This window comes from Diabrotica undecimpunctata, chromosome 3, assembly GCF_040954645.1.
Source record: "Diabrotica undecimpunctata isolate CICGRU chromosome 3, icDiaUnde3, whole genome shotgun sequence".
NCBI classification, from domain to species: domain Eukaryota; kingdom Metazoa; phylum Arthropoda; class Insecta; order Coleoptera; family Chrysomelidae; genus Diabrotica; species Diabrotica undecimpunctata.
The window spans coordinates 102,561,839-102,579,697 of NC_092805.1; the positions used below are offsets into that span (position 1 = coordinate 102,561,839).

The 17,859-nt window shown below is 31.6% G+C and overlaps 2 protein-coding genes across 3 annotated transcripts in view; one reads left to right on the forward strand and one right to left on the reverse strand.

The window, feature by feature from the left end:
- LOC140437110 (uncharacterized) overlaps positions 1-17,859 on the forward strand; it is a 92,142-nt gene that overhangs the window by 6,047 nt on the left and 68,236 nt on the right. The window lies entirely within an intron of this gene.
- The window catches only part of LOC140437112 (uncharacterized), a 615,082-nt gene continuing 605,142 nt past the window's right edge, over positions 7,920-17,859 (reverse strand). The window contains exon 5 of the mRNA XM_072526438.1: positions 7,920-14,740. Within this exon, the coding sequence (XP_072382539.1) occupies positions 14,350-14,740 (391 nt within the window). The 3' untranslated portion in view covers positions 7,920-14,349. The remainder of the gene's footprint in view (positions 14,741-17,859) is intronic.

Below are 17,859 nucleotides of genomic sequence, written 5' to 3' on the forward strand. Positions count from 1 at the left end.
AATTATCCCCAACGAAAGGGGTGTAGAAAAAAATATATGAAAATGTCACAACAACCATAAGTCTACATTCAGCAACTAATAAAATAAAGATAAAAAGGGGAGTCAGGCAAGGTGATACCATGTCACCAAAGGTGTTCATTACCGTTCTTGAGTATGCATTTAAAAGACTAACATGGCTACAGAAAGGAATATCCATCGATGGAGAAAGATTAAACCATCTACGTTTTGCGGACGATATCGTGCTTCTATCAGATAATCTGGGAGAGATCAAAGACATGCTCCAAGAACTGGATGACATACTACAAGAAACTGGGCTGGAGATAAATTTCGAGAAAACCAAAATGATGACCAATATGGTTCCCAGCGAAGAGATACAGATCAATAACAACAAGGTAGAATTAATCGATAAATACACATACTTGGGTCATGAAATTAGAATAACCAGAGACAACCAAACCTGCGAGCTAAATAGACGAATCACGTTGGGATGGGCGGCATATGGAAGGATGAGAGACATTTTTAAAACAAATACCCCAATTCACCTGAAAAGGAAGGCATTTAACCAATGGATCTTACCGGTCTTGACCTACGGAGCAGAGACCCTAACTTTAACGAAAGCTACTGCCGAAAAACTGAGGGTAACACAAAGGCGAATGGAGAGATCAATGCTGGGCCTGACCTTGAAAGATCGCGTGAGAAATGAGGAGTTACGCCGACGAACTGGCGTAGACGATATTATACTGCGAATCAATAAACAAAAGTGGAGGTGGGCTGGACATGTTGCTAGAATGAAAGACGGAGGATGGACGAAGAGATTATTGGAGTGGAGACCAAGAGCCGTCAAGCGAAGTCGAGGCAGACCACCCACCCGATGGACCGACGACCTAAAGAGAATAGAAACAAACTGGATTGCAGCAGCTAGAGATAGAGAGAACTGGAGGCGTTTGGAGGAGGGCTATATCCAACAATGGATGTGAAAATGGGGCTGGATGATGATGAAAGGGGTGTAGGGGACAGCATTGTCCCCTGTGGGGACATGTGTTCTATGTTCGATGAAAATTAATTCGGCCCGTCCGTTCAAACAAATACTTCCTCATACCATAACACCTCCTCCACCAAACAGCCTTGCGGGTGAAATATAGCACGGTACAAATCGTTCTCCGGGTGTCCTCCATACACGTTCTTGTCCGTCTGGAGATCGTAAGCAAAAACGGGATTTGTTAGAAAACATTACAACACTCCATTGCTGAACAGTCCAGTCTCTGTGATCATTTGTAAACCACTTTCATACAGGACTCTTCTTACAGTTCGTGCAGAAATATGAGTTATTCGAGCTTCTAACAAAGAGGGTTCAAGCGCCAGCAAGAACATTTGACGTTAAAGACCGGTTCCGTAACGTGGAAAACTAAAAAAAAAATGTTTATCACACTGATCTCTGCACCTTTTTCTGCCTGATCCTGGTCTTCTAGTGTAGTCTCCAGTCTGACGATTCCTCGTAAGAGCATCACGGACGGTAATTTTGGCAATATTCAAATGCTTTGCAATATAACGTATACTGCGACCACCTTCATGTAATGACACAACTTTTGCATTATTTTCGGGAGTCATACTAACACGATTGAAAAACACTATGAAAAGTGATCTGAATTTATCAGAATAAATGTGAAATTTATCGTAAATGAAACAAAGAATGAAAAAAATCTGTTGCTAGTTAACAAGATAAAGTATCATTTTTTGCCAAATGTCAAAACTCGTTTCTATTGTGAAGCAATCATTTAAAAACATTAAAAGAACCGTTTTTATTGTTATGAATGAACATTTTTTATTATCAATGTTTACTTCCTCCCCATTAAAAATACTATACACTGACAAACCTAAAAAATCATACAAAATGCAAGTGTCCGAATTTTTTTGACCAGGAGTGTATTTTGACTTGAGCTAAAAAATTAGGGCTTCAATAAAACAAAAGTCTTGTGAACATCACAAATTATATTAATTCTATGTGGCATGGTATACAAATAAAATGTTAATTTTTACATATTATACAGAGAACAAAAATTATTCTGATATACCCATAAATATAATAATAATTATAAAAGTGTAGGGATATATTGCCGATGATGCAAATATACAGTCTAAATTCTATACATAATAAGCATAATAAGCTGCAATATTTTTATTTGTTTTACGTACACAACTAATATACAAAGGACGTTATTTATCTATGATATAAAAATATTTACATAGAAATAATGAAAAAATTAATACATTAACTCTAGCTAACACATATTCATATTTTTTTTTACAGTAAAACCAGAATTTATTATTCTTAAGTCAGAAATTTCAATTGGATCACATTGATATTTTTGTTTCAACTTTTTTACTCTTTTGGACAAAAAAAAAATGGAAATAAATTTAAGCGTTTAGAGGTTATGTACAGCACTACCCCACAGTGTGGGGGTATGCTGTGCGTTAGTGAAGTGTAGCGCATTTTTGCCGTGGAATGTAGATAATAAGATTATATATTCGTTGCCATATATACTGCCAAATGGAAAAAAAGTAAATATATACTGGGCTTATGAAGCTATCGGCATGAAGAGCATAACTTGGATGGTGATTACTACATACCACTACAGGGTCAAATTGAATAAGAAAAATGCAGAAAACGTTTAAAGATGAATATATTATGCTCTTCTAATATAGAAATGTCTGTAGACCTATTACATCTCACCAAGAACATTTTTGACTCTCTCGATTCTAGAATAAAATTAAAGAATAAAAATGTCCTACAATGAGAAAGGATAAGACCAAAAAAATATAAATTTCAATATGGAAAATGAATCCTTAACAGTTGTGTAGTACCATTTCTGTTCTATAAATTGACAACCTGGATGCTGAGCGAGAATTCCATTAAATAACAGAGACATGTAAAATGGGATTACAAAACGCTAACTAGAATTTAGATAAAAGGATCGATGAGAAGGAGAACGTTAAAGAAATTGGGACACTACGGAACGTCAGGAAATACTTCCATTATAAATGAACAGCTGATTTTTTTTGCGAATTCAATTAAGTATTAAATTTAGACAGTCGTACACCATCTTAATCCTTTAATGAAAATTCTTTCAAAACTAAATACCAAAATTACAACTAAACTGCATTTTATATAAATGTACTTTACTAGATTGAATGCATTAAATTATTTCTTTTTCATTATTTCTACTATTTTATTCACTCACATCGTTATTATAGTATTTGTGCCAAAATTATTCAAAAAGGTTTTTACTTACTTTTTACAGATTATATACGTTTCCCCAACACATTTTTTAGTATTTAGCTGTAGTTCCGACTAACTTATTAATGAGTTGAAACGCAAAATAGCAAATCAAATCGAATATGAGATGATTTCAGATTGAGTTTTCCTAATTAACTCCTTAAAATAAACAGAGCTGAAAGTATCTTTAGTAAAAAGATAAAAAAAGTAAGATACTAAAAGTATCTTAGATACTTTTATTTAAGATACTTTTTGGTTCATTTAAAAGTTACTTTTACTTTAGATACTTCTTAAAAGTATCTAGTATCTTTTATCTTTAAAAGTATCTTTAGATACTAAAAGTATCTTAGATACAAAAAAGTATCTTAGATACTTACTCAGGACCTGAGAAATAGATACTTTTTATTTTTCACCTATCCTATTGTGTTTAAAAATTTAATTATGTTGAATGTTCGGTTTTTAATGCATAATGCATCTTATGCTGTTTTTAACACACGAATTTGTGTTTATTTTATATTGTTTTGAAAATTTAAGGTTGGATTTTTGTTTTCAATACATAGTTATTAGTTTGTAATAACTTAACGTCTTTTATTTCTTATCTACCCCAAAGCCCAAAGTATACCATTTCAAAGTACCTGCTGGCTTAAACTAAAATTGTATGATAATTTAAAGGGTTAAAATGATGTTTTTAAAACAAAAGTATCGACAATCTTCTGTAGAGTAGTAGAGAACCGAGTACCTTTATATTATACCCTAAAAGTATCTTAGTTACTACAAAAGTATCTAAGTATCTTAGATACTAGAAAAGCATCTAAGTATCTTTGATACATAAAAGTATCTTACATACTTAAAAGTATCTTAGATACTTAAAAGTATCTTAGATACTCAAAAGTAACTTAGATACTTGAAAGTGTCTAAGATATTTTTACTCTAAATACTTTTCCGGTATTTTGTATCTTTAGATACTTTCACAAAAAAGTATCTTAGATACTTAGTATCTTAAGATACTTTTTGCCTCAAGTATCTTAAAAGTATCTAGATACTTTTAAAAAGTATCTTTTACAGCTCTGAAAATAAATTAGAATTTTTTAAGTGTTATAAACTAATTGATATGAAAAAACCAAAGTCGAAATCAAAGCTAAATGAGGTAAATAATTCTTGAACTTTCGAGCCATAATTCAATCTAACTCATGCAAAAGATAACGGTGATGTAACCGCAGCAGAAATGAAACAACTAAGGAAAATACTCAAGACTAAACGTCTACTAATAAAAACCTGTTTGAATATCAGCCATTCAATATCCATTTACACCAAAATAATATTAACAACAATAACTATACTAAAATACAAAAACATTAATAGTGAAGATGTATCTCGTCCTTCAATGTCATAAGACTTACTCTAAAGACTTTGCTTCATTACTTTTAAATAAACAATTGACGCAATATACGATTCGAGGCTAAATACTTTCCAACGGCCTAACATGAGTAGGGCGCTTTGGTAGATGATACATGGATAGATGTGGGAAGAGGACAATACAGTCCATTTCCTGTTAGCAACATTTTGTTTGCACAGAAAGTAGACGGATTTGTCGAGCAAAATACATCATTATCATAAATTATTTGAATGCTCGAGAATTAGTGGTAAATTATAATCACGCATCAAGAAAACATTCCTACAACCTGTGCTCTGTAGGTATACAGTTACAGAAAACGGTCCAATTTCTCATCTTTTGACAGAAAGTCACAAAACATGGCATGTACTCTGTATTAGTCGCTGGAGAATTAACAAAGGCAATATTTTTGACTAATCTTCCATTGTAAGGAGATATGGGTCTTTTACTATATTCAAGGATCAAATAAAGTAACTATTTACAATCGCACACTGAAATTAACAAAGCAAAGCTTTTGTTTGTGTAAATTCGAGCTTAGGTATAAGTAAAGTAAAACGCTCCAAGGCCCTATCGTTGAAAAAGAAGTTACATACCTATCCGAAATATAATTATTCTGTACAATAGAAATTTTGCTGTTTTAACTATTATAACGAGAAAAAAAAACAGAAGTATACACAATTAATGAAATATCTTTCATTTTCCCAGACTTGGAACTAACGTATGCTCAAGCTTTAACGTATTAAAAAATAAATTTCGATGATATTAGAAGAACAGATTTTGCAGGAAAATACGATTTGTAGAACTAATTTTTCAAAGGAAAATCCTGGATTGTAGTTACGCCATCTTCTCGTATACCCAAAAAACACAAAATGTTTATTCTATATTTTAGATAAGCATTATGTAAAATCGTATATAGCTTAAACCTGTAGTTTATAGATAGTGTTTCTGAACAAAATTTCCACTTCAAAGTCTTGGAGATTTACCTTCTAACAATTGAAGCTACAGAACATCCGATAGGTCAAAAATTATCATAATTCTCTTCTACCGTGTACCACGTTATTCCGAATAAACCACCATATTGGGTTTGTAGACACCTTTCATATGAAAATAATTGTACTATATATATTTATAGACATACAAACCAGCCACGTGAAAAGAATATACCATGAAAAATAATAAGGAGCATTAAGGCTCTAAGTTATCAGAAAAATATTTTATTTTAACGCATGTTAAACATGTATCCATTCCATATTTTAGCAGTATTTTTTTAAATTAGTCTTTTTTACGTTTTATATTTATGTTTTACATGGCGCAGTCATTAGAAACGTTTAATTAAATAAGTGAATTTGAAAATATTAACATTACATTAACGTTTCTGCTAATTATTTTTATGGTATATAGTATGTATTATGGCCGATTTATAGAGTTTTTCTTAAGAATACACTTTTATGTTAAAATAAGTAATATAGTACATCTGAACTTTGGTTGGAAAACATTTAATAACCTCTTAAGATTGACATGTATTACAACTCAAACTTTTTTCATTTTAATCATATTTTCAAAAATTGTAACATATGTCGCTCAAATATAATGTGAACAAACTCATTAAAATAAATTTAAACTTAGTGTTGCTGCATGTAATATATGCAACACTTATATAAGATAAACGTGAATAGAAAATATTACATCTTGATAGCTATATTTTCTTATAACCTGACATATTTAAAGTTAGTTGTTTATATTAGGTTCATTTTAGTAGTAGATACAGAAACCAGTTGTCGGTTTACTTTTCCAATCCGACATGTCGATATGTAAAAATGCCCATAAAATCAATTAGGTTTTATGTTAGTTCGAACATCTTCTAAAATTAAAAATTAGTCAAAAAGTATTTTAGTTTAACAAAATAGATGGTAATGTTAAAATTCAGTAGTTTCAAGTTTAGTATTTAATATTTTTATTTGCTTTTTATACCGTGTCTTCATTTCGGTTGCACACAATTTATAGATTGTTGAAAGATAATGATTTATTTCCCTCTTACCTCGAAAGTTCCTTGACGGTGGTATTTGACAAGACATTGATATTTGTTTTTGTATTTTACATGTATTCATTTATGTATCAAAGTTAGAAAGGTTTCACTCATTTGGTAAATGTGGACAAAATGGTCCATTAAGTTTATCCGAGAATAATTTTTGTATCATTTCAATAAACAGACACCAAGTAATGCTGTAGTACTGAGGATTACAACCAAATTTAGAAGAAATAGAAGTCTGCTACATCAAGGATAAAGATGGATACCACAGTGGCAAAATCACGACCTTGTTCTCCATCAAATTGTGGACTTCCACGTCATAGTGAACGGAGTTCTGCTACAAAATTGAATATGACCAGGAGCAATTTTCAACAGTTATTGAAACAGAGTTATTTACGAATATGCTGCAAGCTTTTAACACGGTTTTAGTATTCTTGCTTTGCAATATGATTTTCAATCACATTTTCATCAATACCATCTGGTAGAGTGACGAATGGCATTTCCATTTGTTGAGTCATGTAAATACTCGTAGCAATATATTTTTACGACGTGCAAGAAATATCGTTGTTTAGAAAAAAAAAATTCGTTCGGTGTGAAGTTTCAGGACGACCAATTATTGGACATTACCATTAAGGAAAACGGACATCCAGTAACTTTTAATCAAGAACGCTGTATTAGTTCTCTCACAATTTGTAGATGACCTTTAGAATTTTTGCAGATCTTAGAAAGGGAAAAAATTTATCCTTCGGTAGCTAACAACAAAATAGGACAACATCAACAAATTAGTTACAAACGTTTGGAAACTATGTAAGTTTACGTTCCAATGAATTTTCTTTTCCATATCTTTTCGGAGGTAACATCATTTAATGCACTTGTTTTGCTAGGTTAGGTTAGATTTATTGCACTTGTTTGGGGTACGCTGAAACTATGTGTTTTCAGACATAGTCCTCCGTTCAAAATATAACAGCAAAAAGAATATAAATTATACAGGTAATACGGGACATTAAGTTCTGCGACACTTTAAACCAATTCATCCAACAAGGATAAAATAAGTTTTAGTGTACGTTGTCTATATATGACCATACTGGCTTCATTGAAATTAGTTCCATATTTGGTACTACACATTGTTGTTTTTATATAGTTTTTGTTCTTTTTTATTAATATCTACTGACGAAAACTCATTTAAGCTACAAAAATTCTGACCCATTTATAAATTTGACAAATATCTGTGTGAATAATTTATTTAAATATATCTTCTTACAAAATAAAAATTAAAATGAAAAAAAAGACAACATTGTATATGTTTGAGAACCTACATACTTTAATATTCTTTGGGACAATGTCCGTACATTAATGTATTTACTACTAAAACAAATGTTAGTTTATATTTTGGAATTGTAAAGAAAATATATAACAAATATTAACAGTGTTTTTCAAAAACATATGTAGATAATATGCCATAAGTTAATAAGTATGTACAGAACTGGTTTTAGCAATACATTAGTTTAAAAAGAAAACATTTATTTAATATGTTTTTTACATTTAGTAATTTTTGAGTTATTTTTTTTTTTAAATGTTGGTAGATACTGTCTAAAAAAAATAAAGTTAAATCAATAAGAATTTATATTATTCTAAGCAATCGTTTTATTTAAGAAAAGCTTTTTTTTGAAATTTTGTATAGTATTTTCTTCTTCTTGCAGTGCCATTTTCTTACAAATATTAATAATCATAAGAATTAAACCACGTATGTCCAAGAACTCGTCCTGTTTCTTTATGAGCAATTAAACTTAGATATATAAAACATAGTTATAACTACTTATCAAAATATCGGTTAATTTTTTGTGTATAATAAAGTGATGAACATTTGATACTAATCTTCAAAGAATCTTATTATAACCCATAGCTAAGAAAAAACACGCCTAAACTATTACAACTGAGCAGATTTTTATTTTGGTCAATAAGCCCAATCAAGTACAAACCTACCTCGAGATACGACTTGCCTCCTACTCTCGCTAATGAATATGCCATTATCTCGCTGTAATCATGTACTTTACGTGTTTTTTCTTGACTGTGACTTACAGGTAACATTTAAAGATGTTCACAAAGAAAGTTAGAATAGACTTGACAAGTATTGTAAAAGAGTAAGTTTAAAAGACGTGGTATCAGATGCAGCATTTAAATCACAGTTGAAAATTTAAAAATTGATTGTTAAACTTATGATGCGGGAGATAAGTTAAAAATCTGCTCTAATCGTTAAAATAGTAAGAAAAGTAGGTCCATAAATTGTTCTAGTGACCTAAACAACAGCTGGACTCAAGATTTTAGATTAGGCTATAAAATTTTTCATTCACAATAAGTATATTCTTTGATAGAGACTAATAATAAAATAAAAATTAATATTCCTAAAGCAAAATAAGTATACAGCTGAGTCCTTACTATATTTTATACAAAATCGTTGCAAGTATAATACGTATGTCTAGAAAAACACTGCAAAATTAATAACTAACTGTACCTTAAAATACTAAAGTTAAAAAAATAAAATATCGGTAATTAATAAAAATATTCTTAAAATATTTTTACAATAAACCATTCAATAAAAACAACCGATCAATAAATTTTCATTTAGTTCATCAAAACAAACAAAAATATAAAGATTTTCTGAACATTTCCAAAATGGGTTAGATGCCAAAAAGCTACCTATATATTAGGTAAGAAGCAGAATGTTGCCAGTAGATTCTTTTAATATATTTTCCCTAACGTACGTAACTATTGTATATTCTTAAGGTACATAGTGTTGGTCAGAATGCAAAAAGATGTTTAAGCACAGCTTTTTGCATTGTGATCGATATTCATGATTCCAAAATTATCTCCATAATAAAAATTATTTACATTTTGACCTTTACACGACACAATTCGTACGTATTTTGTAAAAATCATTATTGGTATACTTTTTGTAAAATGTGGCTTGTTAATGTTGCGTAAAGGGTTCATTGCCTCTTGCAGATCATATTTTATTTATTATTTTTAGTTCTTGTCTTTGCTCCATTCAGTAAAAAAGAACTTTTATGAAAATTGTCGGATGTTTCTTAGCCACGACAATCTTTTCCTTCACAGTTCTCTACAACATATTGGTACTTATTATTTCTGAGTTTGAGGCCCACGTATAATGTTTTTCTAACTTTCACTGTGTTAAACAGTTCTCGTTCCTTGCCTATTCTATGCAGCACTTCTGCGTTTGAGGTATGCAATATCCACGAAATTTTGAAGATTAATTTATCTCTAATTTATTTACCATTGATGTTATAAGGGTCCACGTTTCAACTGCATAGAGGAGAGTCGACCAGACGTAGCAATTTGATAAATGTCGGGTTTCGAGTTTTTAATCGAGAATCACATAGTCTTTTGATTTTTTCGAAGGATTTTCTGGCATGTTCTATCCTCGATCTAGATCAGGCGTTAGACTGCTATCGATTCAACATCCCAAGTACTTAAACTTGTTGACCTGTTCTAAAATGTGCCCGTCTATTGTGCAAAGTTTGAGGTACATCTTGGTTTTTTCGGATTGACTTCACTTTGGTTTTGTTAATGTTTATTTTCATACCAAATTGGTCACAAACCGAGTTGGTCCTGTCGATAAGTCGTTGCGCTACAACCGTATCATTGGCGTATCTGATGCTATTTAAGCCATTCACCTTAACTCCATCCTGGGAATTTTCCAGTACCCCTTTAAATAGAAATTCTGAGTGTTTCCAGCAATTTTCCTTTGCTTCGGTTATTTTTTTTTCGAATTATTCTATTTAGTCTTTTGTATTCTCCGTCCTTGTCATCTTTTGCCCAATAATTGTAGAATCTTTTCTGATATCCATTCCTGTTTGTTCTTTTTGTGTGGTGCTTTTAGGTGCTTTTCTAGTACGCTGTTCTTTTGCTCTTTCATAGTTTTCCATAGCATGTTTACTTCATAGGACTCGGTAATTCTGTGATGGTCAATATTTCTTAAATGTTTGTTTATTTGTTTGGGTATCGCCTGTTGTGCACCTACTGTGGTTTTACAATAATTGTATGTCTAGTTTGTCTTGAGTTTTCTTTATTAGTTTCCATCTTGGGAACACTTTTACCGCAACAGGATTGTAATCGGAATTGATGTCAGTTCCTGGATATATTTTTGCACTGATGATAGCCTTGTGATATCTTTTGTTGATCATGGTTAAAACAAATTATTCACTTACAAATTTCGTATTTGCATTACAAATAACACTAACACACAAACTGTAAGTGATCATATTTTCGTCGAAAAAATCACTAAAACAAATTTCACCTGAACAATATGTCCCATCACATCGACCAAGGGCCAAATTAGCCATATATCCAACTGCGCAATTAGTTACAAATATACAAAATGCATAAGAACTGTTTAGTTTCTGTAGCTATATAAAAAGAAAAATATTTTCTACAAAAATGTAAATAGTTTTTTTTAACATATTCAAGTCTTTACAATTTTATCTTACAATTTCTTTTAAATATTCAATTTCAAAATTTTTTCAGTCTAATTCCATATTTAAAAACCTGTTTAAAATGTCCTGCACTTTGTTAGAGAAAGCAACACTATGTTTGTTTTAGTTTGCTTTGTCTCTCAAATATCCTTTTAATATATTATAAGCATATTGTTAATATAGTGTGGGAAAAGATCGAAATGATCACGATTTCAATATCACTTAGCTGGGTATCTGTGATAAAATACCCTAAAATATAAATAATTCAAAAATTGCTTGCTTAATACAATGTTTATATGCGCCACCTAACCTAGTTACCTTAATACTATAAACTAGTAGATTCCTATAGAGTATAGAGTACAAATCAGTATCAGCAGATGGCGCTTAAATATTTTAAGCTCTGCTTGAGTAGTAACAAAAATGAGGAGAGTGGACATAATAATAATTATTAATGTACAATATCTTTTTGGTCGACAACAAATATATATTTAAAGACACTCAATATATAATTAGTAAAATTTACACGCTTTGTCTACTTTTGAATTTATTTTTTCATTGCACTATAGTATATAATTATAATCATTATTACTGTCTATTATTAAGTTAAAAATATATATACTTTGTAACTTTGATATAGATTTGTACGTTATATTTTCTTTAAATATTTCCTAACAGAAGCTATTGCGAAAAATATAGTCGTTTTGATTAAAAATCCGTTTTAATTTTAATATACCTTGTGATAGTTCAACAACATTTTTGTACTACTATAATTTACTAGAAGTCACAATAAAAAATTTATCAAACTCAGTATGAGATTAAAACTTTCTTTAAAATTTTTTGTTGCTAACTACACCAACAAGCACTTGTAGTAGGAATGAAAGCTCTTAGAAGAGTATTTATTAAAAACCTATTGTAAATTACGGGCCCCGTTCCCAATACTCTAACCGGTGACGTCAGATAATCTACATGTATCTACTTAAAGCAGAAATAGTGATGGAAAGTGTAATTAGTATATAATACACTCATTAATATTCATTATATATACTAATTTTGGGGAAAATTTCAGTTATAAATGGTCATCAACTAGAGTATTAAGACGTCGGGACTGTACTCAATAATATCAAGGCATAAAATTGGTTAACTAACATCGATGATTCTATGAACAACGATCTATGTGGCATAAAACATCGACAGCCTGTTGCAGGAACGCCATTAGTGCAGAATATTAAATAGCTCAGCCAAACGAATTTGGTTTACATAACCATTTGCTATAATGAAATACATCTAACACTTTCATATATAATCAAAAAATTTCCATTAAAAATAAACAATATGGCGTTGTCATGCCTTTTAAATTGATGGTTAGAAATGGGTGATCTACTTTATGATATTTGCAAAATGATATTTGGAAAGAAAAAGAGTGTATTAATATAGTATCCTTACAGTGAAATTAACACAATCGTCACTAAGTCAAGAACGTGTTAAATAAAAGCTCTCGGCTAGTGGATTAATTTAATTTAAGCGTATTTTTCAATTGAGCGAGACAATCTAAAAAACCACTTAGGTCACTAATCTAAAAAATTGAGTGAACCCCGATCTTAACTTTTATGTTTCACTATAAATAAGGTAAAAACACTGAAAAGACGCCAAAATCCGATGGATCAACAATTCTTGTGACTATTTTCTGTACTTTAAATCGAAAATCGAGTTCATATGTCCAATCAAAGACGGGGCCGGTTATGGGATGAAATAAATATAATACGGTTTGTAATTTTAAACCGATTTTAGATCAATCTGCTGATTCAATCACACAATCACACAAAAATACATCCAGATCCGCATTCAATTAAACGTTGAAAATAATTAGGAAATAAAATAAATAAAAGGAAAGGAAGGAAATAAAAATAAAAGTTTTAAGATTTTTTTAATACAAAAAGTAACTATTCTCTCAAAAAATGTGATTGAAATGTATTGTAAACGCAATTTATTATTAACGGGTCTGGTGCTGATCACCTTCTTGAATCATAAATTACACTAAAAAAAAACTAACTTAAGTAGCAATATTTTTGTAAAAACGAATATTTTGTCGTAAATTTAATTATGACGTTAAAACTTGTATAAAAGAGATGGACAAGACGTATGATTCATGATTAAGAAACAAACATGATAAGTGGAATAAATATTGCAGAGTTTGTAGAAAGCCGAAAGCGTGACAGATCAAAGCTTAAGTGTATATATAGTTACATAAAACACAAAAATTTTGAAACAAAGGAGAATGGTGTAGAAAATTTGAGGACATCATAACTCTCTATGATCTTTGATAATATTAATGTACTTAATGAATGCTGTCTGAGTTCCATTTAATCTCACTTGGTATGATTTTATACATTTTGTTACGAAATATTTAACTAGATGATTTGGCTCATATTGCATATTTTGGGCAGTATTAGTTTAACGAAATTATTTATAGAAATACGACCAAATGATGTCTCATTTCACTACTAAAATATTAATATGTGCGAATTATCATTAAATTCTGCGAGTTGAAGAATATTCAAATCCTCATGGATACACTTCATGTCAAAATTAATTTCTCTTGATATGTAAAAGTTTGATAGCCCACTTTCTAAACCATTCTTAAAATGATCTTTAAAACGATTAGCAGTTATTGTTTTTGGGATCCTGAACTAATCCTTCATTCCATCTTTACTAGTTTTGGCTAAGTCTATAAAGTGAATATCAACACTACAGGTTTTTGGTTGTAATGTTAATCGGACAGTACTAACGTTTAAAGGCAGTGTCGTTGACATTAATTCTGACATCAGCATTTGTAAAACACCTATAAGTGTTCCTATTCCATGAATATTCAAAACAATTTATTTTTATGATGATGGTTTGAATGACAAATGTATGTACCTGCTGAGTTAAATGCTGTTATTAATGCTACTATTGTTTTCACAGCTTCAAATAGACTTTTTAGAGTAATCATAAACACTTTCTGTGTAAGATAAAACAGATATCACAAGCAATCTCTTTCGAATATTTCAGTTACCTTATCACAGATACCAGGGTACCTATAAACCTCAAAATCGATCTCTTTCACACTACGATCCTCATAGACGAGAAACAACAGTAACAAAAACTAATTCTAAAATACTAAAAATTATTGTATGACACAACACCCGCACTTTTGTTTCTTTTTAATGGTGACGTGCTCAACCTGTGAACCGTCACCGTCCGGTTTAACAGTCACTCTTTGAACCTCCACCGTACCGGGAGCGCTGCTGTTGTTCTTAGGGGTGGTACCGTTCGCGCTCTTTGGCGTTGCCGCCGATTGCAGTGGCACTGCCTTTTTGGGAGACTCGGTGATTGGTTCCTGGACGTTGTTGGTCAACGGAGTATGTTCTGTCGATTCCGACAACGGGATGTGTGGTGGCTGCTGACCCGGCGTGGGCGTTATTGGCTTGCCGCCTTTGATTAATTCTACTATTTCGTCTGCTTCCCTGCTTAGGTCTCCTCCTGGCCGGAAGGGGTTATCCCATCCACTGTCAGTACTGAAATTAGAGAACAGACAATTAGTATTATTTTCTAACCATAAATCCTATATGAATTATTCACAATATTTATACAATAAACACTAATGGTGAAGTTAAAAGGACCCATTTTAGCGAAATTACTTAAGTAAATCGTTTCAATGAGACAATGGCGCAAGTCTCTCAACTACAACTTAGTCGTAAATAACAACTCACAGATACGTAACGGAATGATTGCCGAGCTCTCGACATTTCGGCAGTCAGAAGGTCCTATAACTCAAGGAGAAAGTACGCCGTTTCGCGCAACTCATCATGAATTACGTAATATTATTAAAGACTTTAGATAATGATACAGGATGAGAAAGTTTAGGTCTGGATCAAGAAACAACCTAATTGATGAGTTCAAAGATTAAAATATTTATATCTCTTACGCGAGCGGTTTACTCCCATAAGCAGAGCATAATCCGACTTTTTTTGCATTTCTAATGCACCAAACCTTTTTTTATTTAATTATACATAATTTTTCAAAGTTCAAATGTATTTTTTAAATTTTTTAACTGGGCAAGTAATTGTTATTAACAAATAATATTAAAAAAACAATTTCACTGAATCGTTTCGGAATCAATTTTTATACATATGGAAAATATCTGATAATTGATTAAATTAAATTTTAATTTTATTAGTAAATCTTATTTATTTACACAGGTAAGTAAATATTAGGTTGCAACTACTAACTATTTTACATTTCACCACAAATTTCTTAGATAATTATATATTAGCGCCAATGACACAGAGTTGTTTGAACTTTTTATTGGATGCGTGTTGTAACAATATCGTGCAGCACTTATATAGGTAAAGTCTTTTCTGAGATTGCAAATGATTTTCGTTGCCATTTCAAGAATTTTCAAAAATCGTTTGAAATTGTAACGTTACTGGGAAGTGAATTAAGTCAAAGACAAGTTGCAAGACAATTGAATGTTAGTCGTTCGACTGTACAAAGGACCCAGCAACGATTTATTGTGACAGGATCTCACCAACGACGACCTGGTACGGGTCCAAAAAGGAAAACAACCGCTAGGGAAGATTGCGTCGTCATTCTTGCTGCATTACGGAATCGGACCCAAACCGCTAGAATACTTCAAGGCCATTTACAGCAAGCTCAAGGATCAGCAATCAGCCTTTCTACTATTCGGCGAAGATTAAGGAAGCAAGGTTTGACAGCTTGCAGTCCAGGAACGGGGCCCTTACTTTCCCCAGCTCACAAAAGACGAAGACTCGATTTTGCCCGTGAGCATATCAATTGGACAGCAGACGATTGGAAAAAAGTATTGTTTACGGATGAGTGTAGAATGTCTATTTATGGTAAAGACGGACGCAGTAAGGTGTACAGACGGGCTGGAGAACGTTTCGCTGGTTGCACTCGGGCACTACGGGTTGCTTTTGGTAATGGTTCAGTAATGTTTTGGGCAGGGATTTCTTTTGATGCGCATACGGATCTCGTCGTGATCAACAGAGGTGCTTTAACAGCAGTAAGATACATAACGGAAATCTTACAACATCATGTGATGCCCTATGCTGGATTTATTGGCAACGAATTCCTGCTAATGCAGGATAATGCGAGACCACACACGGCAAGGATAGTAACGGAGTACCTTGACGAGGTTGGTATTCCAAAAATAGACTGGTCTGCTAAAAAGCCCCATTGAGCATGTATGGAGCCTGCTAAAAAGTCGCGTTAGGCGTCGCATACCTGCTCCAACAACACCTGGAGAGCTTCAGATGGCACTCATTGAGGAATGGGCCACTTTTCCCCAAAGAGATATCCAAAACGTTATAAATTCCATGCCAAATCGAATGAAGAGTGTCATCCAGAATCAAGGTGGCAATACCCATTACTGAAAATGGATACCAGCTTTTTTTTAAATATACAGTTCATTGTTGTTTTAAAAATAAGTTGATTTTTTCAATAAATTTCCTATTTTTCTTAAATTTTTTATTTTCGATTGATGTTTTATGATAATGATGAAATTTTATACTAAACGAGTTACTTATTCAATATACAAAAAAAAATAAATGCTTAATTTTGTAGCAATAAATGATAATTTCGAAAATATTTTAAATATTTGGTGTGGCCCGTTTTCTATGACGCGGAGTGTATTGGGTCCATGTTTGTAGCGAGATAGAAACCATTTATCAAAATATTCTTACTTGTACTTGAAGGTTTATAGATTATAAAGCTTTTTGTAGAATTGCAATTCATTTAATAGTTTTTTAGAAAGAAAATCCCAAAAATCTCTAATTAAGGAATTTTTTCAACAAAAAATTGCATATAATTCGAAAAGGGATAATTTTTGGAAAAATTATCAAGAGAGAAAAAGTATTCATTTCGATGAGATACGCCTAAAAAATTGATTCCGAAGTGAGTGGATGAATTGTTTTTTTTATATATTATCTAATGAAAGACCAAGAAAACGATGGTCAGACAATCTTTGAAGCCGAAGTATAACCCGAGTATGCTATATTTATGTAGTATGAAGAAGAAAATATGATAATGGTGGACAGTAATAGTTCTTGTTCAAGACTGAATAAAAACATAATTTATGAAAACTAGTAAATTTAAATGTAGAAACTTCTAAAATTACCTGCGTCCATTCTCTTTAGGAACTTTAACCACGTAATAAAGTACTCCTCCATGCGTTGTCATCGCTGGCATTATTTTCCAACACTCGTTTATAAAATTAGGACATACCGAAACACAAAGATTATCACAGCCTATATATCTTTACTAGTTTATAAATAATTTATTTTAAGGAGTCCACCAATCACTCTGTTTTTAGATTCTTAACTAATATGCCGATTTCGACATTCGTCTGTTTTTATTTTGTAAGTTATATTGTGTATTTTGATGTTTGAAATTAATGTAGTGGTGGTCCCTTCAAATGTGAGTCTGTTTTAATTGATATTGGCGTTTCCTGGTTAAAAATAGAATGTGAAACTATCTGTGCATGGTGTGTTATGTTTTGCGTAAGACTTTTTTTATAGAATTTAACATCTGGATAATTTTTCGGTATCAAGGCCTTGATAAAGTTTCAAGACGTACATGTTATTACATGGGAACTAACGTGGATGTAACTAAGATA